The 24521-nt window shown below is 39.9% G+C and overlaps 2 protein-coding genes across 5 annotated transcripts in view; one reads left to right on the top strand and one right to left on the bottom strand.

The window, feature by feature from the left end:
* MTA3 (metastasis associated 1 family member 3) overlaps window positions 1-24521 on the top strand; it is a 230054-nt gene that overhangs the window by 49615 nt on the left and 155918 nt on the right. For 2 of the 4 annotated variants that reach the window (XM_072927515.1, XM_041715412.2), the window contains exons 1-2: window positions 13267-13406; window positions 15246-15334. The exons of the other annotated variants lie outside the window; for them this stretch is intronic. The gene's annotated coding sequence lies outside the window, so the exon portion shown is untranslated. Of the gene's footprint in view, window positions 1-13266; window positions 13407-15245; window positions 15335-24521 lie in introns of those variants that run through there. 4 annotated transcript variants of the gene reach the window in all.
* On the bottom strand, window positions 8371-23707 carry KCNG3 (potassium voltage-gated channel modifier subfamily G member 3). Its single transcript, XM_002195635.5, is given in 5 exon segments — window positions 8371-14078; window positions 22606-23306; window positions 23309-23620; window positions 23623-23691; window positions 23693-23707. Coding segments are annotated over 5 exon segments (1743 nt in total). The 3' UTR covers window positions 8371-13432.

Below are 24521 nucleotides of genomic sequence, written 5' to 3'. Positions count from 1 at the left end.
ACACTGAGAGGTAAAATGCATCTTTGAGGTTTTCTGTTTTCACAGTGCTACCAGTCTTCTTTCACCTTTTCCTTTTCTCTCCCTGGACTATAAGTACTTCTCTCTCAAATAATCTATAGTCCACAGCAGAAGTTTCTTTTTCTCAGATATGTTATAGATACTAGAGGAAGATGCATTTTCCTTGTTTTTAATTTCTTCTTTTTAGCATTTTCATGTGCAAATTCACAGACTGGAGTCCAGAGACAACCGCATCCTCAGTGCAGTATTATAACAAACTTTCCTGAATAAGTCAAGATTATGTTATCAACAAAAAACCCAGACCACCAAAAACTTCCCTTGCAGTTGTGTTAGAGGAAATGTTCTGTACAAATGTCTCATTTGAAAAAGATCAATAGTAAGGTGTTGTGATGGACCAGAAAATGATGCCATGCAGTGTTTCTCAGTATTAACAACTAAATTACAATTATATTGGAATTGAACAGGACAATTTATGCCGGGGGCTTGACTTCTATACCTAAGTATTTTGCTTTCTTGGCCCAGTGCCCACTTGTCAGTCATACTTAATTTCAGTTGTTATCAGACACATTTCAGAACATTCTATACAGCTATATTTGGGTTTAATCTATCCTTTCCCAGCAGTAAAACTGCTCTGTATTTACTCTAGCAATTCTGTGAAGAAGGCAATAATCAATGAATGTGTAGGATTGCCAACACCAGCTGCTCAAAAATCATGGGACTGGGTTTAAAAACTTGTCAGTTTATTAATATTTTAGTACATGTCACTTTTTACCACTTCTCTTTCATGCCTCAGGGTATAAGGAACATGCGTAGATGAAAGTGGTGAGTTTTAGTAACAATTTTCATAAGTAATAAATGTTAAAAGCTGGAAATTTCTGTGTTGTAATGTGCTGAAGATATTAGGGCAGAGTGATCTGGGTATGTGCTGAGGCAATACTCTGATAGAATGCAATGAATTCATGCTGTCAGGAAGGAGCAGGAATAACAGAACTTTTTCCACCCAAGGATCCCTGTTTCCTACTAATTCATCAGCTGGTACATTCAAGTGGCAGTGCTTTACACCTAAGCATCCTTGTGAGAGCACTAGACACATCTTGTAAAGCCTTTTGGTTGTGTTTTAGCTCAGTATGTGTCTAAGATGCAGAGCCAGAGTCTTCTCCTGGGTTGCTCCTGGACACAGTTTTCCATGGCAAGGAAACTCTTAAAGCCTTTGGCTCAGTCTCTCAGCTGAGTGAATGGGAAATCCGTACCTTACAGTGTGTCTGCCATGGCCACTCACACAAGATACAGTCAAGAAAAGTCGGGACCTGCAACTCTGGTGAAATGTCTGCAGTTCTATGGATCTATAAATGTAAAACAAAAGTTGTCCAGTGTGTTAGAGAGGAGAAATTGAAATATAAGGATCAAAACCAGACATTTTCTCCATATGTATTCAGCCGAGAAGGTTTAATCAGAAATATGCTTTTGGGGTAACCTCCAAATTGTACCTATACAAACCTGCTTAGGTTTGCATCCCTGAGGAGGCTTGGAGCTCACAAATGGGATGGCATTTTGGATGAATCTGGGCTTCATGTTTGACAGTGAGATACTCTTAAGTAACACAATGTGCTCCAGATGGTGTGGGTTTCAGATTCTCTGCATCATCTCTTTCATTCTGCACATCACTCCTCTTCTGTCCACTCCTTCCTGGAGTATTTTTGGAGTATATTTACTCCTGTTAATACAGCCTAGTAAATTGTGGAAGATGGGATGTGAGGATGGATTTTCTAGATCTGAATACCTGCCTAGAATTCCCTTCACAGCTGCTACCTATGAGCTCTTCTTCCAAGTACTGCTGTGGGGTAAAGCCATTCAGAGCTGGCTGAGCTATCACTTTACTCAGGCAAAAGGTCCATCTTGTTTGTCAGCAGGCTCTATTCTTAGGGGTTTCTATTTGACTATTCATCAAAAAAAACAACTAACCAAACAAATAAAAAACCCATGAGTAATACCAATGCCACTTTTCTGGTTACTTGAGGAATCTTTTTTATAGGAAATATTGTTTATTTATGAATCATTTAACATATCAGATATAAATATAAAAATAGATTTCTGCCATGAGATCAGTGTCTCCTGCATTGAAAATAATGCATGTTTTTGGCGACATTTAGTTTTGAGGGTTGTATTCTGCCAGCAGTGGGAACCTTTACTCCATGATATCTTTCATCTAACAGTCTCCTATTTATATTTCCTGCAGCATCCTGTAGTCTCACTGACATTCTGTAAGCATGTTCCATTTATGGATCAGTCTCTTCGGATGGTACTGTAACTCCTGTTTCAGGAAGTCTTGAAGGTATTTTGATATGTCTCCCCTTTGCCTTGCCACATGATCAGGGATGGCTTTCCTTTATAAATACTCTGTCTGCTGTTGTATACCTGTCTGTGCTTTCTTACTGCCATCAGCAGAAGGATACTGTAAAACCAGGAGTACAAGCAGGTGAAAGAAGTATCTAGCTCCTTATCACAGCATTTCCCTGCATAGGAGAAAGAAGTTCAGAAGATTAGATTACAGCAAAGGAGAACACTGGTGAAGTCCCCCGTGAGGTGAAGAGGGAAGCTCAGTAACAGCTCTGCTGGGAAGAGGACTGAAGTGTGCTGGAGTGAGTAGAGTAACAGCAGGGAAAGCTGAAAGGAACTGTTCCTGAGCCAAGTCCTTACACACATTAAAGGGTTGCAGAAATAGGGAGCCCTCCAAGTATATGCTGCTAGCAACATCTGCCTCTGCATTGTGCAGGAACTTTTCTTTGGCAGAACACACACAGCCTTACAGAGCCTATAGATAGATTTGGTTTCTTCGTACTGTGCTTTGCATCTCTATTTATAGATTCCTCCCAAGGAAGACATGACCTGTGTGAATGCAGGTGTCTGTAGGTGGATGGAAGCACTTGCTGACCACACAACATCTGAGTGAAAATTTTGTTGGAAATGTGTCTTTTGACAATATCCTCCTTCCTAAAGATTTTTCACAGTAAATTTTGCTGAACCATATCTGGCTCCCTTGTCTTGCGTAGGTTCTGTGATGGCAATTGCTCATGGAGAGTTTCATTTGGCTCAAAATGTAGCAGCCTAGGCTTTTAAAATGGGAAAATCTGAGTTCTGTTTTCACAGGGAATATCAGAGCTTGCAGTACCATTGGTGGGGCAGGCATGTTCTTTTTAGAGTGCTGTATCCAATTCTACAGCCCGAGGGAGCTGAAAAGGAGCGGTGAGGAGGTGTAGAAATAGAGATTTGGCACCATGATTTTACATGCTTTTTGCTTTACATACTCTTGATTGTTTCCCCTTCTGACAGTTCTCTTTTGCAGATTTTGCAGTGTGGATCTGATGTGATTATGCTTTCCTGAAGGATTCCCCATCTCCTTTAGGCTACGGTGCTTGTTGCTCACTGTTCAAAGGCGGAAGGGAAACGCTTCTATGCATCCTCAGAATTGCTGGAGGCACCATTTTGACTCCATTAAATTGCTTGTCCTAGATCCATTTGCCACCAAACAGAGGTTGTCAGATTATTATAATTTGAACGTACAAACTCAAGCTTCTTAACGCTTGCTAAACACTTGCCTTGTAATGCCAAGATTACACTGACATAATAGGAACCCAATTGCTACAAGTTCTCTCTTTGCTTTCCAGGTTATTAAACTAATGGAACCATGTTAGGGAGAAATGAACTGAGATGAGCTCGGCTATTTGGTGCATGATGTTAATAGCCAAGATTGTGGGTTTTATTTTTGTACAGACCATTCATTTAGGAGTTGGACTTTATGATCCATGTGGGTCCCTTCCAACTCAGTATATTCTGTGATTTGGTAATAAGTAATGAGATCTACATCTTTGCCTTACAGCAAAATTTCATGGGTAGAGACAAAGGAAACAGCTTCCAAATGCTATTAAAAGTGCTTTATTTAAGATCCCATATACTTTCAGTGTAATCTAAGAGCTGACATTGATTCACACATAAACCAGTTTGATCTTTAGGACAATACCTATGTGTGTTCCCTTTTGTTGCTTTTTGGATGACTGCAGTCTTAAAGTTCAAAAAACTTTCTTAAAATGGATTAAAAAAAAAAGAAGAAGAAACCATAAGATATGATTTGCACATTTCATATATAAAGAGGAAACAAATGACCTAGAAGAGAGTTTATGGATTACTGATGACTACTGGTGAATCAGGGCAGGTTTCTCCAATGGATTAATTTTTACTCTGAACTGTAACATTTAAGCTGAATATCTTTTGATTCAGGAGAACTGTATCTCATTTGAGCAGAGAAAACACTAGTGCTTATCTTCTTGCTCCAGTCTCCCAGAAAATTTATGTTGTTTTAGCTGAGCTTTTGTTTCATACTGTTTTTGAAAAGCAAAACAATCAGTTTTGTTTGTAGTAAAATCTTCTTTAAAATAATAGGAGAAAATTAATAAGAATGTCATTTTGGAAGCTACATTACATATTTGAGCACAGGACCACTTGCTGCATATGTTACTGATAGCCTTGGAGAGTGAGGAGTGGTGTTGGCCACAACTTCAGTCTGTGTCAGCAGCAAAACATTATGTTTAGGGTAGTAGCAGCTATCATGACAAAAGGCAGTGTGGGGACTCTCCATGCTGTGATGGCTCACTTTCATGGGAGTTTCCAGTGGTCATCTCTGAAAGGAAAGAATGTGATTTTTGGGGAGGTTTTAAGGGAAAGCCTTCTGTTGAATATTTTGTGTATTTTGAATTGTTGCCTGCAGAATTCAGTCCCTGGGGCCCCTTAGTGTGGATGCCTCATGCTTTCTGGTAGTCATTAGCACTCCACAGAAACTGAGGCAGCTTCTGAGTGCCACAAGACAATGCCACTCTCATTGTCCTGATCTGAGAGACTGCATCTGCACAGGGACACATTCATAAAACCTTTAGATGGAAATAGTAAATCATAACTGTTGGTGATACAAATTGTTGTCACAGGGTGTAATCCAAAGAAATAGGTGAAAGATTTTTCCTTAGCAAAGGAGGCAGGTTGGTTTACACTTGCGATGTGTGAGTGGTCTGGTGAACTGTTTTTTAGTATAGGTCCTTGAAGGACAGGATGCTCAACTTCAATAAGAATATACTTATAGAAATGAAGGTAGGAGAGTAAAGAACAGGCAGAATGGGATGGCAGACACATGGGCTTGCACTGTGCTTTTGTAATGATGCCTGCAAGTGTCCAGCAGCAGTAAAAAAATGGGGCATCTAGGAAAAAGGGTAAAAACCAAAAGGTGAAGAAAAAGGGATGGAAACTGAGTCACTTAGAAAGGACTTCATCATGTAGAGTCTTTTGCATTGTTTGGTTTAATGTTTTTAACCTCTCCCTATCCATCTGCTTTATTTCCTTTTTTCATTAGTCTTCCACCTGCTGTCCATAATATTCCTGTAGTTTGCGTGACAATCCTGAACTCTTAATAATGATAAGTCTCCAAACAGGGAACATAAATGTATTAAGTCCTCTTACCAATACTGGTTTCTTCAGTGAAAGCCTAACAGTTTCCAAGGCTGGCAGTTGCTTTGAGCATGGCTATTACACGCTGGTGAAAGTGGATCAGCCACTGAAAGTGTTCTGTCCAGGTCTGGCCACTTTGTTTTACAGCTTCTTGGTAGAAACAGCAGTTTAGAGTAATCAACAAAAAAAGCAAAGTACAGATCTGCAACTGCAACATCCCACTGGTAATGCAGCTCTGGTAAGGCAGAAGCAGGTGGCCAAAGGCTGATAGGTGATCATTACTGCAGAGTTGAGAAGGGATTTGAATGGCCTGGGGGATGTGAAGCACCAGGATAAGACTCTGGACCAAGGATGGAATGAGGATGATTTAGACTATTTTGTATTGCTTTGCAAAAGCTTTGCTTTGCATGACTGTTTTTTCCCACTATATATGACATTTATTGTGGAGGGCGAGAGAGCTTTTAATCCTGCACTGACACAGAGAAATGTATGGATATTTATTCTAAGCTATCTAATCTGTAATGCATTTCAAATGTGAATGGGACAGTCTGTATGAAGAGAAGGCAAAGGTAACAGCAACCTCAGCCTGTGGATGTTAATGTTTAACCTTAATGCTTCTTGAATGAGGATTAGGTGAAAGCAGAAAAAGAAAGGTCTAAGTAAACAAGATAGAGATGCTGAAGATGAAGTCTGCTATAAAGAGGGGAGCAGATGAGTTCATGGTCCTTGGTCTTGTGTTGATAGCAACTTGGTATTTATATTTAAGACTGTCTTTCTCAACCCAAATGAGAAATAGATTTTCTGAAATAAAACAAAATTCATCTTAGCTGAATTTTATTCACTGCTGGTTACCTGGCTCCCTTGAAGAAGATTTTTTGTTTCAGACATACCTGATTTTTAAGCCTCTTGAGTCAATGGGGAACTAAAGGCTGCTGTGACCTATAGACTGAGTTTCTATCAGAACCAAAGAGGTAGAGCTTAAAGACACTGCAGCCAAAGGCAGAGATACTCAAGGAATCCATATAAGTTTGAGGGCTATAAGCAAGAATCTCTGGCAGGAGGCCAGATTTGCATTTATTTTAATTTAAGTAATTTTGTTAGTGATGCCTTTCTTTTCAGTTAGCCTCTACATGACGGTACTTAGTGAGTACATTGTTGGGATTGTTTTTCTCTTTTAATCTTTAATGGCATGTGTACAGTAGAATCCTTTTATAGCATTGAGGATTCAAGATGCTATCTTAATAAATGGCCCCAATTTTACTAATTCATAACATCCCATCAAATGTCATCAAGTTCAAATATTAAACCCTAGTGCCATAAATCCTCATTAGGCACTGGGCTGTCTTGGCTCAGCCACTGCAGCTGACAAGGCCTTTAGCCTTGTCAGAGGCTAAAGAGAAAGAAAGAGAGGCTAGAGAAAAAGAAAGCACTGTCTTCTAAGTGCTGTGCTCTCTGTGTGGCTCTCTAAATTGAGGAGAAAAAAATGTATGTCAACACTTAGTACTTAACAGTATATCAAGCTCAGTAGATAAGCTACACTTGTGCTACAAAGAAATGCCATCTTGCTTGCTTGTGCTTTGTGCTTTGGTTCATGTTACAGTATTGAATTGTAGGGTTTTTGGGAGCAGCACTGTAATTTCTGATCTGTAGCTGTCAAATTAGTACCACAGAAACCCGGTCCTCTCTGTGGTTCCTAGTTGCTACAATATTGGTAAAAGAGCAGTGCAAAAAAATAGAAAAGCAGAAGTGGAAGATTTCTGGAGTGCATGGGAAAGAATTCCAATATCGAAGTTCTGGATTTCCTAGATTTTAATGATCTTCTTTAGTGTTTCATTTTTTTAAATTCTTACAGCAAAGAATTGGATGAAATGTTCAAGGCAGAAAGAATCAATCTTCTTTTGGATGATTTTATCCATTTACAGTTGTATCTCAAATTGATGGAAGGTGCAAGTGATGATCATATCTGCAAAACAGTAACTGTGTTTAAACATTAAAAACACCCTTCTGCTTCTAAATATTTTAGAATTCCTTTTAGGAAAAACACTTAAAAATACTTCTATGACTATGTGGACATCTGCTTTATTTCTTCTGTTTCTTCTCTGTCTAATTTTATGTAAAATATTTTAAATTTACAAATAACAGAACTAAAAATGCTAATGATTTCCAAATGAAAAGTCTGTTAATTATCAAAATAATGCAGAGGATTGATACCAAAATAGTTTGTAATTCAGTGATCTCTTAAAATATTCAACTTTTTTTTTTTTACAAGAACATTAGTTGTGAAGTACTTTTTTTGGGGGGAGTACTTTTGAAATGGCTGCATTTAAAGCATCAACAGAGTATCTCAGATCCATTCACACTAATGCAAGGATTGCACTGCTGAAATTTCTGGTTGTGTTGACATTCCAGACTGAATAGCATGTTGATGTTTGGGGTTGGTTTGGGTTTGTAGGTTTTTTTTTTTTTTTAATATAAAAAAAATTATGTGAACTTGAAGCCAAATTCAATCAATTTTTTTCAGATTCATTTTTAAAAATAATCCCTGAGGAATAATATGTGCCTTGCATGGCTGCTTTTAATTTTGTTTTGACAGTCGATAATTATGATAGATCTTCATTTGCCAGAGAATAACTCTCTGAATATTTAACTTTAACTTTTTGCTTCAGACTTACTTCTGGGTCAAATATTGAAATTTTATATTGATTAAACTCCTGGGTTCTAAATAGCAAAGTTATCAGTAGCCAAAAATTGTTAATGAAAAAGTTTTTGCAGAGGTACAGACCAGTATGAATAGCATAGAATTCACTTGTTTAAATGAACACATTTTATGAACATTTGTGTTTTCATCACTAGTCCATGAAATAGGGCAACAAGACCAGCAAATTTTATTACCTTATTTTATCTAATTAATTCTGTATTCACATAAAACCCCCATATTTATTCCTTTTTCAAATTATAAAGTACACTTTTCCTTACAGGTAATCAGACAATATATAAAATTAAGGATCTATGAAATGATAAATCTTTGCATTTGGAAAGAATAAAGGACTCTAAAATGTGTAGCTGCAAACATTTGTATATTATTAATTTGACCAAAGATCTATATTCTTCTTCTTCTGTGGCTCTTAACATTTGTTGTCAAGCAGATTGTCAGTCTTGGTTGCTCACTGCAGCTTGGTGATGCTTAACCTGTCTCTTGTCTGAAACACACTCCCTAATTTGCGTTGCACTTTTTTACAATGAAACCAGTGTTTTGTTGTTCCTCTGTGTGGGCTGGGGCATCTTTTCAGCTACTGCAAGCTCTAACAAAGCTGGAAGACTTTTCATACTAAGTCTTTGTATTTTAAACAGGAATCTGTTTTATGTAGCAATTTTAATTATCATCACATATGCTCAGCTGCATATTTGCTTTTACAAACAAAGAACAGTGAGAGCCAGTTTCCTTTTTTTTTTTTTAAATCAGTGAAAACTTTTTTATAAAGCAGTATATTTTTTTGCTATTCATAGATTTTTTAACTTTCCAGCGTCTCCTTAGTAACTCATCTGAAATACTAATTCTAAAATCTTCATGTGATCCTGAACCTCTTAGGTGAGATAAAGTTCAAAGCATAGCAAACTTTGTTCATAGTGCTGGTTCCCAGGAAAGTGACAGGGTTTGGCTGCTGAATTTAGCTGGCTGGTGTGTGCATATGTCCACTTCCTGGAAGGTGTTCAGATCTGATAAGATTTTTGTAGTTGTTACCCAAAAGGGAAAAGACAAGTGTTTTGAACACATGAGGACTTCAATTTTACTTTGGAATAGGAATATCAATTCCTTTGGAGGCATGAATTGCATACGTTATATAAAAAAGCTGTGCCTTTTCTTTTAAACACATGGATATCAAGATAGGAACCTTACACTACCAGGATTTTAATCTTTCTCAAACTTGCAGCTATGCACACCAGTATAAGCCACTGTACAATAAGAATTAATATTACATTTTTATATGGCTCATCCCTATGCTGTTAAGACTGTTTAATATTATCAGTCAACCAAACGATTTTTTTTCAGTGGGTACTCATCAAGACAATATTGTTTTCAAGCTTTATATCAAGGGAAAGGATAATCTTCCATTCATTGTGATATTTGGGATGATGCTTCATGTAGAACTTAGAAGGAAAATACCCTAGAGAGCTTTCCATTTCAGGGACTTCATTAATGATCGAGTACTTTTAAATGACACACAGTACCTTGAAGGATTACAGCCAATATATAGTTTCCAATTAGTCAGTCCTAGGATTTGAAGCTAGTATATAATGTATGATTAACCTTGGCAGTTCAAAAGTCATTGACATTGGTTTCCATTCTAGATGAACCAAAATGCTGGATCACAATTGTACAAACTGTCTTCATTTTTCTCCAGTTTTATGCTATTTGTATTTCATTTAATTTGTTCCAGATGTGAGTGCTTCCAAGAGAAATTGCCCATCAAGTCTTTTATTGTATAGGGCTCAAACTGGCCATGATTAGCGATGAGCCAGCTTGCCTTCAATTGCCTTTTGGTTTTGAAATGCTGCACTTTGAAATAGAGTGCCGCGCCCCATGTCTGCATAAACATGGTCTCCAGAAAATTTTATAAAACAGTTCCAACTCTTTAAAATATGCTTATTTTTTGACTACACATATAATTCATATTTTGTAAAGTTTCACTAAAAGAAACACTACTCTGTTGACCAGTGACCATATATTACTAGAAGTCAAGCATCCTAATTACCCTATAAAATTCTGGTTTAAGGCTACCATGAAGATTACTTTATTTCAATTTGGTTTGTAAGGAAAATAAAGTCTACATTCTGATAACCATACAATAATAAAAAGAGAGAGAAAAAAAAAAAACTAACCCCAAAAAACTCACAAACAACCACCAAAAAACCCACTGCAGGATCTCTCCTTTGTGGGCTTACATACAGCAGTTTGAAAATATTTTATTATAACTCAAATTAAAAAAGAACATTAGGTCATTCTGTTCACATTTTGCCATATAAAAATTGAACACAAATTGTTCAAAAAAACATAGTATGACTTAAGATAGTCTCCACAACTTATTCCTTTACACAGTTATTTTGATTAGATTTATGTTTTTACACTTGGAAAGGATTCTTCATCTGAAAAACACTTCATAAAGGATGAAACATTTTGTTTGTATACCATATATAGCCTGGATCATTGAAAACTTCCTGTCCTTAATTGCTTATGCAAAAATGATTCATGGTGCAAATTGGTATTCACAAGTTATTATGTGCATTAATTTATGTTTTTCCTTTGTACAGGCATTTAAAGATTAGATTTATAGGTGGTGCTGAAACATTTTATTTTGTCTTGAAATCAAGATTGCAACATACTTTATATTCACATTCTGTATGGATTTTAGGTTATTGTCATCATGATGATGGTTTGGGTGTTTTGTGGAGGAAGGTTGTATCTTAGAGTATTGGTTTGCTTAAATACAATACGTGGACAAAAGACAAAGTTTTAAGTTTGGTGACAAACAGTATTTTCCCCAAGCATTCAAAACAGCACATGAAAATCTGTAGGGCTAAGTTCTTATGTGGGGTCCTTAACCTATTTTAGCTAAGAAAAAAAAAAAAATAGAATTGGAGCAAAATAGAAAAAGAAATAGCAATTTTATACTTAGAAATGGTTTTGATATTGTCAAAATAACTTTTCATTAGAAGATGAAAATGTCATTTTCTTCAATGTCTAGGTTTGGATTAAAGTCTGAAATTTTAATTTTGTCAGGGAGGAAATTTTTTGCGAGGAATAAAAAAACCCCAAACATTTCAACTGACTATAATATATAATATATGCAGGATATATATAGGTACACATGCAGGAATACAGAGCCAGCATCTCCACGGCTGTAAAACATCTAAGTGTCTCTGAAGTCACAACTTGCCTAACTAACATCAGCTGTGAATCTCACCTAAGAAAGAAATTTTTGCTGATCTCATATTCACCTCTCTGTGGAATGCTGGAGCAGGTTTCTGAGCAACATGATTTTGACAGAAAAGGCATAAATATATAATAGTGTAGGGAGCTACAGAGCTAACTTTTGAACACACTGGTGGCAAGAAACAGAGGTATGGCTGTAACAGCACTCAACAATGGAGTCTTGAAGGGAAAGTCAAGCTTGTCTTTAGGAAGGCTACTAAAATTCTTTCCAGGTCTTCAGAAAAATTGTGATTGCAATGTATTTCTTTAAGACTTAAGACTAAGACGACTTTAAATAATAATGACACTTTGAGGTCTCAGGGAAGAGCCTTCAATATACTGGTTAGTGATCAATGTGGCATGTTTATTTGAGTGAGCAATTCCAGGAATGTGTTTTCTAGGTGGTACTCATTTCACTTCTAAAGCCTTTCACAGTTACATATATAAAAGATAAAAGATGCCTCTACAGCACAGTAAGAGTAAACGCAATATTTTCAGGCAAGCACACAAATTTCAGCTGTGCTGATTACTCTGAACTTTCATGTTAGCATGAAAGCTCCCTGTTGATGTTTATTGATACCTAAATGTATAAAGCTGTACCTTGATGTGTTTTAGTATCTAACTGCACATTTCTATGTAGCAGCCTTCCAGAATTACATTGAACAATGCTATTAAGCAGTACTACACAAGAAATGTAGTGAACAATATTTCAGAACCTAACGTGATTCATTTTCATTTTCTAGTAACATTGGAGAATACACCATTTTGCCAAGTGCAACTCACACTTCTATATTTTACTTTCTTTGGTATGTTCTGGCCTTTTTACAGTTGTTTTTAAAACTTCCATTGAGGTATATCCTTCAGTAAGGATTGCAGAATTTAAGATGATGAAGAGTCCCATCTGACAGGGAGCAGGTACTCTTGTTTTCCAGCACTTGCTCCAGGCCACTTCAAATGATGGAATCTTACAATTTGTCTTAAGAGAACTCTCATTATGATATATATCTACCTTTAAGATATGTGGGGTAGGGAGGAGTTCAGGGAGGGAAAATCTGTGCTTATGAGACTGTACTTCAGGTGGATGGAGTTGAGCTGAATGTGTATAAAATTTGGAGAGCTCCCTCACTAACCTACCAGGAAATATATATATATCGATCCCTGATTTCTTATGCTGATCTTTGTAAAATACAATACTTTCTTCTACTTACAGTTTGGTTCCAGAGAAGAAATTAATTGTGACCTAAAGAAGTCCTTGCTTACAACATTCAGAGGTTCACTTCTTGCACTTCTTTGTGAACTCTCAAATTCAGAGAAATGCCACCAACTTCACTGGGTTTACAGAAGATTTGTGTGCTTCCTCAAAGATCAGAATCAGGCCTCAAGATTTTTTTTTGTCCTACAGACCTATATTCTTCATCTTTCCTGAGTCACAGAACCAGCTCTACTTTGTTGCAAAGCACAAAAGTAGCAGTGATTCTCCTTCAGCATATAATTTGGTTATCTGAGTTAAAAGTGGAGATGCTTCAGGCAAGAAGCTATTAATGCCTCTGTGAAGCATTTAGATATTGGAATCTTTGAAAAACTTCTGCTACACATTGCTTAGAATGGTTTAGGATATAATTACAGAAATGACAGATTACAATGTTACACCCATTTTTTGTTCTGCTTTTTTTGTGGGAAGGCAAACTGAACACCAGACTGGTCTGGTTGAGGACTTCTGAATCCTCTTTTGTTAATTTTGTTCTCTCAAATTTGAAACATCACTCCCTCTCCTTGCAAGGTGCTCAAGGCAGATGGACATCCTTCCTGTCTGAATGGTGACGGGCTTTCTCCGGGCTGGTGAGAATGTTGTTCCACAGGACCATCCAGTCAAGGAGGACACGCGAAGGGACCTTCCACTGTTCTCTTCTAAGACAAAGCTTAGCAAGTAAGTACAACAGAATGCAAGTTGGGTCAATTTAAGAATTCAGCAGAGAGGCTTCTACTGTACCTAGCAGATCGGAACTTGAGCTCATGGTAGCATTGCACAAAGCTGTGATAAATGAAAGTGATTGGCAGGGCTAATAAAACGATGCCACTAACCACACAAATTCCTCCAAGAATCCTTCCCGGTACAGTGATGGGACACATGTCACCGTAACCAACTGTGGTCATCGAGATGATCACCCACCAACAAGCTGCAGGAATGCTGGCATAATCCTTATTCTTTGTTCCCAAGTCCAGCCCATTTTCAAGAAGCTGTGAAAGTGCACTGAAAATTGCCATAGCAACGCAGATAAAGACAAGTAGCATCACCATCTCTCTGTAACAACGCTTCAGAGTCAGACCAAGTGTTTGAAGGCCAATGAAATGACGGGCCAGTTTAATCACCCAAAAGATTCTCATCATTCTTAAGACTCTCAAGGTGACTCCAGCCCTCTGAAGCTGTGAATTTTCCCCTGTGAAAACTGTCATTAGAACAGAGATGTAGTAAGGAGTAATTGCCAGCAAATCAATGATGTTGAGAGGTCTTCTGACAAACTCACACTTGTTTTTGGAGACGATGAACCTCACAATGCATTCTGCAGTGAACCAGCCTATGCAGATAGCTTCAATTATCCTGCCAAAAGAAACAAAGGACAGCATTTATGCTCTGTGCAAAGTCTTCAGGGGATGTTTAATTTGATCACAGATATTGCCAAAGTGACACTTAGACTTTCACAGACAACAAATAGAAAGCCATGCCATCCTTATCCTGCACCTGGCACTGGATTTCAGCAATTAACCTGAGGATCTAGTGAGAGTTTAAACTGATAATTGCTAAGAACTCATTTACTGATCATTTTCTTTGAATTACGGATTGCTGCCAGTCATAGTACTTGGCAAATATGCCCCCAAAATCTGGACTCCTGCTGGAAATGATAGGACATCAATGCAAATGTGGAACCTTATCAAGAACAGCTGAGTTTGGGTTGGGTCTTGTTGTTGTTGTTGATTGAGTTTTGGGGGATTTTTTTTTTTAGTTTTTTTAATTCTGTGAGGCCTGATCCACTTGGGAATGCCAAGGGTTGTAGATCAGTGAACTGTCTGGTTATGAGCAGCAATGTATAGAACTAGACTGCTAAACTAAAATGGAAATGCAGATGGAGTAGGCAGAAATAAGTATTTGCATTGGATGATTCATGCATATTATTTCTTTAGGAACCAACCTAAACCAGTCTATCTGATCTGCACCCCAAACAGCGGCTTACCTACATTCATACCTATGTAGGTATTGCCATGAAATACAGATGGAATTTGTTTTTTCAGTGTTGCATCCATAAAGTACTAAGCTTGTGTCCTCCCATTTACCACTGTGCTCTGTATTACTGAATTTTCTCTTGCTGTAAATGTAAGTTCACCTAAACTACATTGAAACAAAAATGTCAAGGTAAATAGATGTTAAGGCAATAGGCAAGATCTTCTTCTTGCCAAATGAAGAAGAAATCCTGAAAGGGGATTTCAGTATGTTAAATATTTTCAAGTACCAGTGCATTGAATGAGACTTGAGAATATCTCAACTTAAAACCAGTGGAAGGTAGAAACAGAAGATAAAAATGTTGCTCAAAGATTATTTAGTAACTGTTGAGCATGTGGTCACAAATCTCCCTAAGATATTAGACTGTGAGCACTTTTTTAATACATGAGGGCATAGAAGCTCACCTTCCCCTCATTTCTCCATTCACCTTTTTAGCAAACAGTTTAAGCAAAGAAAAAGGTCATTACTGATGCCTTCTCTTATCAACAGCTCTGAAACCAAACCGGTGTGAGATCAGAGATTCAAAAATACTGCCAGAAGATACAACCAGAGTTTTTTCCTACTGCAAGGACTCTAAGGTAGTGTCTGTTGAAACATATTGATTTGCAAGTGAAAATCGAACTGTCTTTTCAAATCTAAAATTTTTTCCCTAACACATCTGCATAATTTCTTACCAGTTCTGAAATCTATTTGTATTAATAAGATAGTGGCCTGTTAGAAATATTCTTCTTTAACTGATGTAATTATAGACTCTTTAAACTAACTTTTTCATAGACATTTTACACACTAAAATTTTATTTACTCTTCATTATTTTTTTTTAAAATTAATTCACTTCAGTTTTAAGCTAAAACTGGAAGAAATAGAAACAGTCACTTGGTGTAAAGTCATAAGGTACATTGTAATTTTAGCCACAGTAAATTTAAATTAACGTAAATTACTTACATATCTAGTCACATAAAATTGGACCATGTTTTTCTTTTTTACAAATAACAATGGAAGCTCTGTAAGCAAGTGGTCTTAATAAAGTGCTTGTAGAACAATAGTTCATGTTCGCACCTTTTGATGGGAAGACTTTTGAAATTCAAAACCAGTTTGCTCTTAAGAATTAGGTGTGCTCTTAAAAACTAAGCTTTTTGAAACTTCCTTTATGTTTGGAAAAAAAAAAATCCAGAAAAAAAGCTTAATGGGTAAGTTTTGTTTTTTTTTTTATGATGGGGAAATACTTAAGATTTCCCCAGTATAATCAAACAGCAAGATCATGGTGATAGACAAACTGATGATGTCTGAATGTACTTATATATTGGCTAGTTGAGATCTCATGTAACCATTAAAAGAGGATAGAAAGTTGCAACCAGGAATATTCAACAATTCCAACAGACTATTTCTTTACATTTAATGAGATTTCTCTGGTAGTGTTGTCTGTCTCCTATGACATGAATCATTTAAATGAAAAAGAAATTTGTGATTATACAATTTAAAGCTTTTTCACTTGTTATTTCCTCCTGATGCCCTGATAATGTCAGGAACACACTCTTCCATTTTGTTACCCCTTAGACAGGTTATCTCTGGGTTGAGATTCAAGGAAGTTAGTAGTGATACAGTAGAAATTTTCTTAATGAATCAACATTGATTCAGTGGTCATATAACTTTGGGGAATAGTTGTGTAAGTAAAAGTCCATGAAATATGATCAATCCATTGTTTTACTCTGGTAGTTCCTGGGACAAGAAATATTGTAAATCAGTTATACTTCAGTAAGAAGGACTGAAGAAATATTTTCTTGTAGAATAGATCTGAAGTGAGGTAAGGAATATCATTGATGCAAAAATGACAAAGCCCCAGATCAAGGCAGTGGGGGATACATTAATGCCATTCCACTTTAACTTGCATTTCCACTTCTTCATTTTGCATCCATCTTTCTTTCCCTTGGCAAGGAAGAAGATAATGAAGAAGGGTGTCCCTTATTTTTTTCCTTCCTCTACTTACTTTTTAGCCATCAGAGAAACATTTTTCATTTTTCCTCTCTTGTCACTCCTTTTTTGCCTGTGTAGATGGATTTTGGCAGCACTGATGATTCATACAAAAATGAGTGCTTTGGTGAGAAAAACTAGAAACCTCTGGCATGTTGGGAAATCTGGAGTGCTAAATTCTACATTTCCACTTTCAGATCAAGTCTCCATCTCCTTGCAGTGACTTATAGTTAACCTTATCAGTGGATAGATAACATCTAATAAGGAAAGCAATTTTAACAGTTAGTCCTTAAGAAAACTTAACAGAGTATGAAGTTAAAGCGAAATAAAAGGCATATACTTAGAAGACTAAAGTACTTGTATTTTTCATAATCAATTCTTAAAATATTTTCTGCATATTCACAGGACAGACTGCTTTTATTGCTTATGTTTGGAAGAATGCTGTATTAAAATCTATAACTATATAAATAATAGTGCCTTTATTTGGTAAAAATGTAGTACCTACATTATAAACTTCCATCACAGTTTTTGGTTGGTTGGTTTTTTTCAGTTTTAAAATAGCTGGTATCCAAAAAGGAGAGGGGTAATTAAAAACAAAGCCATTAAGTATTTCCTTGAAGATTCCCCACAAGTTTTATGAAAAATCACAGAAAATATTAAGTCCTAATTTTTATTCAGTCACAGGCTATTCCTACTGTTCATTGTCCCAGACTGAAGCACATAAAAGAGAGTTTTTCTCACAACATTTTAAGCTGCTTGGTACTTAGCAGTCTTTCAAGATTGCTCTAATGAATCTTTTGTCCATAAACAGAAAATCAAGCCCTTGTAAGCCCCATTCTTACTGTAATCCCATCACTGTTCAGTTTTCTGTTCCACAAAATAACTTTCTCTCAGAATAAGCTACTTTGTGTACAGTGAGTTAAACATTAATTTCAGAAATCATTTTTTTTCAATCACTAACAAGTTTACTTTGTTATTACTAAAAAAGAAAAGTATGTTGTAACTATCTTAAATTGTTTCAACTTAGCAATATTCTTTCCCTCGGCTTGCCAATTAGGATACTTTCAATATCCCCGGGTGAGTTGGTTGAAATTGAGCCAAAATATTCCTTAGTGACACTATTATCTATTAAGCTTGTAAATAAAACATACACAGGAACAGGAAACATGAGGAAAACAGATGATATGATTAAAGACAGTATATGACAGGATTAAAGACTGTCAGCACTGATTTGTTAAATTGTTGCTAAAGCCTATTTCCATGTAAAGCACATTAAACCGGAAAAATGTCCAAGCAGTAGCTAGAATGATCAAATTCCTGCTCAGGGAAACTCCTAAGTGATTTCAGCAAATGTTGGGGGTTTTTTAATCCTTTTGAAATCAAGGGCTTCCTTCTCACTAGAAACTGTGGAGTAAAGGGCACAGAACAGCTAGTTTCCCTGAATTAAAAACCCTGCTGGCTTTTTTTCCATTCTGTCCCTGCTTTGGTAGAAATTATATGTTGTCATGCATTAAACTCTAGAGCTTTGTGTGGGAGGCTGTAATGACCCATCACTCCTCAGGGAAGGGGCAAATCCCTTTCTCAGCTCAAAGAGGAGACCTGGATACGAATATCTTGAGCCCTGAGATCCTCAGCATTTTTACCCTATATATTGAACATGACTGGCACCTAGTCCTGGTGAGTTTAAGGCTTGGCAGTGCCCAGGCAGTGATAAACATCCGTTCTTTGTTTCACCTCTATTTTTCAAAGAACTGGTAAATTCAATAGAACAGTCCATGCCTGTGTTTTTAACCTAAGTCTTTGGTTTTATTCTCTACCTTCAGCCCACTGTTTTAACCTATGTGATATTCAAATTAGATCTTGCCCAGGAAAGGAGTTCTTACTGTTTTTTGAAGGTATGTTGAACACGAACATTCAGGTGTTCTGAAATTCCAGCACTATAAAGGAATAATATTTTTTGTATGTCTAAAATTCAAATGCAATTTTTTAGGCTGATATTTTGCAAACACTAAAAAAAGCCCACTGGCTCTTGATGAGAGATGCTGTTTGGAGAAACTATCGTGTTTATTTGCTTTTGCTTAAGAACACAGAAATCATGTAGGCTTAATAAGTCAGTGATTATTTCAGTACAAACCTAATCATGACTATTAAGTGGAAAGGGAACAACCATCTCTTCTTAGTGCTAACAAGCTACTCGTACTCAGCATTAGAAAAATAGTTTTAAGGCAGGTAGATAGAACTGTGCTGGCAGTAAATCAAACAGCTTCAAATGATTTCCTATTACAGGCTTGAGAAGCTCTCCCCAGAAGATTACGCTCCCAATCAGTGCATGGACAGGTCCCTGAGCAGAGACTCACAGTATGCATCTGTTGGCACAGTTCAGAGGACAGCAAAGATGACTTGAAATTGCCAGAAGCAACAGAAGGCATTCCTGCTGTCTGCTCCTAAACTCTGCAAATTTAATGCAAATCTTTAGCTCTGATAAGTGGAACTTGCCAAGGCAGGCAACAAAGCAAAAATCTTAGAATGAAATTATTTTAATAACTCATCCCTCATCCTGAGAACAGACCTGGGAAAGGCAATTCCTCTGCAATCAGGGAATTGTATTTCAGTGTCTGAGTACTGGTGAAATTCAGAGGTGAGATTTCCTATCCCTCTCTCCTTGAATAGAGCTTACTCCTGGAGTTCTCTGTTGCTTTTTAGAGCATGTTATCCCAAAGGATCAGAAATAGCCACGGGCTGTTCATCCTTTGAGAGCATGGTCGCCATGAAAAGGCATAACAACGTAATGGTTTGTGAAAAAAGTTTGGTGGATTTAATTCCTCTCCTGCTGAAGGGATGTTCATACATGGAAAACAAATACATCTGGTGTTAGCTGGCAGCCCCAGTAGCCCTCACTGCAAACTACATTTTTTGTAGATGTCAGAATTAGTGATCCCTCATTTGCTGAGATCATGTCCAGGTAAGCTGAAGAAACGCTGCTGGTCAGATGCTTTCAGTACAGCTGTCCAAAGCAGTTCTGGGCATGGTTACCATGGGAGTCGGCCACAGAAATTGTCCATGTGGCACCTTTCTGACATAACACACTGAGGCAAGGGCAGGGGGGCTTATTTTGAGAGACCAAAAATATCAGAGTTGCTGGGTTTCCTGAGGTGCTCTCACCTCCGTGGCTTATGCTGAGCTCAATAAACGACTACATCCAAATCTACAGACTAAGGATTTCTAGATTAGTCCATTTCATCAATTTTCACTCCTAAAACATCTCAACATACATTTTGAAATAATGTGCAATTTTCATACTGGTAATTACAGTGCTATGTGAGTCACAACTCATTGTGTACAGCATTAATGTAATAATTTCTCTTGGGAAAAAATTAAAATTTTTGTATTACTATGTTAGTTAGAATTCCTTTATTTTGATAAGGAACGCTGTTTAACAAACAAATGACAGAATTTGGTTTCAAACTTTCAAATGTATCAGAAACAAGTGGACAGATTTTTAAAAGCCTTCTCCCTTAAGAGGGACTGTATTGCCAGAGTATGCAATCCCAGAAATTTAGGATTTCTGTGGTCAGGCTTTCAAATAAACCACGTAGCTACTTAAGTTTTGCAAACCCAACCATTTTTAAATGAAATAACTACAAAGTAAAGAAATCATAAACACATAAAGGCAAATAAAGTCAGATGACAACTGGGCATGTTAGGTCCAATCCTATGGCACATGTGAGTAGTGATAACTACACTGGACAGCTCACTCAAAAGCAACTGTAGCTAAGTAGCTAACATGCTCTTTTCCAGCTATAACAGACTTTTTAGCAATGAAGCAGCATGTGCAAAAGAGAGGAGTGGCTCCACCTTGGTGGTCACCTGTGGACAGAGAGGCACACATTTGTGTTTGTTTTCCATGTTTGCTATCTGATTGGGATCAGTTCCTGGGCAGAGTGCGTGGATTAGATGGCCCAGTCTGTACTGGTGTTTATATGTGAAAGACTTTTGTGACATTGTGTAGAAACTTTTCTGTTATTTGTTTCAATAGCATGGAGTACTATAGCTGGTACAGAAGAAATTCACCCCACCATTGGCAGTTGTCCTTCTGGTTCTAAAAGGAGCCTTCACTGCCCTGGGAACTGTTTGGCTATACTGCACCTTATAAGTACTTAGGACCTTATCATTCTAGCACTTGGTATACAATATGCAATTGTTCAGAAGAGTAAAATTAGGATCTTGAAAACAAAGGCACTATGAAAGGAAAATTTCACATCCTATGCCGTGTTCCTCTGCAAGCTAAACTCTTTCTTGCAAGAGAAAACTTGTGGTTTATTCCCACACCATGAAGACATGAACAAAGACATGACCGATGTTGTTAAATGCTATTATAGTGTTGCATCTATTTTCCCATGCCTCTTGGGAATATCTCAGCAATTTGCTACCATACAGAGGTCACCCATAGTGTCTACTCCTTGAAATAACCTTGCTAAACTTTTTAACTGGAAAAACCTTTAGAACCTTCTTTTGACATATTTGAATCAAAGCAGGAATCAACAGCTTCTCACACTGCATCTGCTTTCTTTTTGTTCATACAATTAATTCTTTGGCTCAACTGCAATGAGAAATACAGGTGCAGTTTTCCATTAAGCTAATGGAAACTATGAAAATACTTTCCAAGGAATTAATCTGGCTACTAAGATATAATATATCACATTCCAATTAACTCTATGGTAAAAGATGATGATTTCATAATGACAAGGCTGCAATTTCACTGTAGTGCATTTTAGAAGAGCAGAAGCTGAAAACTTTTTGTTGAATATCCTGTCTATTTTTAAAAAAGGGAGAAGCTAGCAAATACCAGAAATGTTTACTTCTTTTTTTATATGTCAGTCTTATTTGTGGGAGAAATTCTACTAGACTGGTCTCAGTTTTGTTCTCTAGGGAACACAGAAGAGGAAGGGGAGAGAGAGGGAACAGAAGAGTGAGTGCAAGAGTTGCATCAATGTAACCCTAAGCTGAGGTCACAGGAAGGTGGAAAAGGATTTGTTTTTACCAGCAAGACTCAAGATTGAACCTTATACCCCATGCCTGTTTTCTGCAACTGTTTTGCAATGTTTATTATGCTTAAAGGAAACGTAAACATTTATACACTGGGGTGCTTGAATGATGCATTTGCAAGAGCTTGATGTGCAGTTTGATCATCTCCTGTGTTCCCCACAGAGAATCTGAGATGTAAAGGGAGGAGAGGGGTAAGGCCGTTCCCACATATAGGATTTTACCAGATCATTATCGTAACAGACACCGCATCTGCTCTTGCAGAAGGACCTGTACGAATACATGCAGAGTACTTACAGGATTTGTCTTTTCCCAAAGGAATTGCATTCTTTTGGGAGGTTATTTTCTTTTTTTCTTCCATAATCGTAAGGCATAAATTGATTTCTGGAGTGCCTGAAGTTACTCTGTGTGGTCCCGTGTCTCCTTAAAGGGGGCAATAAGAGCTCCAAGAACCTTCACGGAGGGAGGCACCCTCACTGCGAATAGGAGCCGTATTCCGGTGGCCCCGCTCCGCTGTCAGCCTGCCCAAACCCGAGCTTGCCGCCGGCCCCAGCCCGCCTGCAGCGCGGCCGCTCCGGGCGTCCCCCGCCCGTCCCCCGCGCTCGGGGCCACGGGTGCCCGGCAGAGCCCGCTGGGAGCCGGAGCTGCGGAGCAGCGCCATCCCCCGACACCCCGACATCCCTCCCCGGGCCCCGGCTCGGGCCGGGGTTTCAAGGAGCGCAGACGATCACCTCCGGTGGAGGCTACAGCCAGGCAGCGTCAAGACAAGGGGCAGGAAGGACACACTGGACGGGACACACGGGGACTGGACAGCGGGAAAATAAAGGATCCTCCTACCCTGAGGGCTCCCTCACTGACTCTGCTGTGTACCTGCTCTGCTCCTCCACGCTGCGATTCTCCGGCGCCCGCCACTCGGGCAGGGTGCTGGCGCACAGCACCACCATGGACACAATGACGAAGAGGATGGAGACGGTGGCCAGGACCTGGGCGGCCACGGAAGACGTGGGCTCCTCAAAAGTTCTCCTCATCCTCTCGAGCCACTTTCTGCCCTCGGCTGCCGGTGGCCGCCGGCCCTTGCCCTCGGGGCCGCCATTCGGCTCCTCCGCCGCGTAGTAGGTGCACGTCTCGGACATGCGGTCGTCGAGGCGGCGCTGGCAGCAGTAGTCGAGGTGGGAGCCCTCCAGCCCCCAGTAGATCATCTCGTTGTAGAAGGAGAGCTCGCACATGTGCGGCACGAAGCGCAGGTGGCCGTGCCGGACGTACAGCATGATGAAGCCGAAAGCCTCCGAGTGCCTGTCGAAGAAGTACTCGTTCCGCTCCCGGTCGTAGTCGTCGCACACCTCCAGAACGTCCTGCTCCGAGAGGCAGCCGTGCAGGCGGCTCACCCGGCGCAGCGGGAAATCCTTCAGCACCTCCCGGGAGAAGGAGTACCGGGTGCCCCCGACGTTCAACACCACCGAGGGACCGCGGCCAAAGTTCATGGCTTGGGCGGGACGGCAGAGGGGAACGGCGGGCAGGGCAGGGCAGGGCAGGGCGGCGAGGCAGGGGCAGCGCGGGCGGCAGCGGCTGCCCCGGCTCCGGCTCTGCGCGCTCCGCTGGCGGCTCCCGCTCGGCGACGGGGCGGGCGGCGGGCGGGGAGGGAGGCAGGGGGGGAGGGACAGCGGGAGAGACGCGGCCGCGGGCGCCCCGGCGGCCGCGCAGGAGCGGAGCGGGGCGATGCCGCTCGCAGGTGCGGGCGCGGCTCAGCGCCGGCGGGCGGGCGCCTCCGCGGGGCCCCGCCGGGGCGGGAGCGGGGGCGCGGCCGCGGGCATGGCGGGGCCGCGGAGCTCCGCGCCCGGCGCCGCTGCGCTGCGCTCCGCCGGTGCCGGCTGGCAGGCGAGCGAGGGGCGGCGCGGCGGCGGCGGGGTGGGGACACGCCTCCTCCGCCGCCCGCGCACATGGAGCGGAGCGGGACCCCCGCTGCCCCCCGCGCTCCGGGCACCCCTCCCGGCACAGGGCTCGGGCGCTGCGCGGGGCCCCGCCAGCCCCGCTGCCCGCCCCGCGTAGCGGCGCTCGCTCCAAGTTGTCCACTAAACGCAAGTAACACTTTGTGGGCGTTTTCCCCCCCTCAAGAGAAGCTCGAAGTGAAATGTCTGAGCGCGATGCAGCTCGGTTCTCGCTCGCGGCAGCCGACGGCCAGCGCCTGTCTTTCCCAGCTCGTTTGTTTGCCTGCCGGGGCGCCGGGCGGTCCCGGTGCCCGGCAAGGGCAGCGCTGGCCGCAGCGCCGGGCTTCCCTGCAACACACAGGGTTCTTGCACAGCCCATCCGCCCCGGCCCTTCGCCGTGCGCATCTGGACAGGGAGACTCTTGTCTTTTTCCTCCTCAGATAGTGCATAGACACCAGCAAGAGCCAGGTGCAATAGGCAGTCTTCTTCCCTGCTTCTGCCCATCCTGGTCTCAGGTCTCTGCTCCCGCAGCTTCCTGTGTTCCTGTGTCCTGCACCTGTTCTCAAGATTAAAGCAATTATTAGCTGCTGCGACCCTGTCTGCACTCTAAAGCTTCGATTTCATTTGGCTGCATCACGTATAGGGAGTTAATTTCCACTACTGATTTTTTTTTAATTAATTTTTTTATCCGAATATGACAGTTCTCCAGACTGAGGTATTTTCTAGGCTTATTAACATCTGGAATATCTTGGGCTAAAAGCAAGGAAGGCACAAGTATCCCTTAAATTAGATCTTTCTAAGTTATCAGGAGAAAGGGCAGGTAAGTAT

This window comes from Taeniopygia guttata, chromosome 3 (genome assembly GCF_048771995.1).
Source record: "Taeniopygia guttata chromosome 3, bTaeGut7.mat, whole genome shotgun sequence".
NCBI classification, from domain to species: domain Eukaryota; kingdom Metazoa; phylum Chordata; class Aves; order Passeriformes; family Estrildidae; genus Taeniopygia; species Taeniopygia guttata.
The sequence above is the reverse complement of the archived record's forward strand: the minus strand, read 5'-3'. Positions and strand labels throughout refer to the sequence as shown.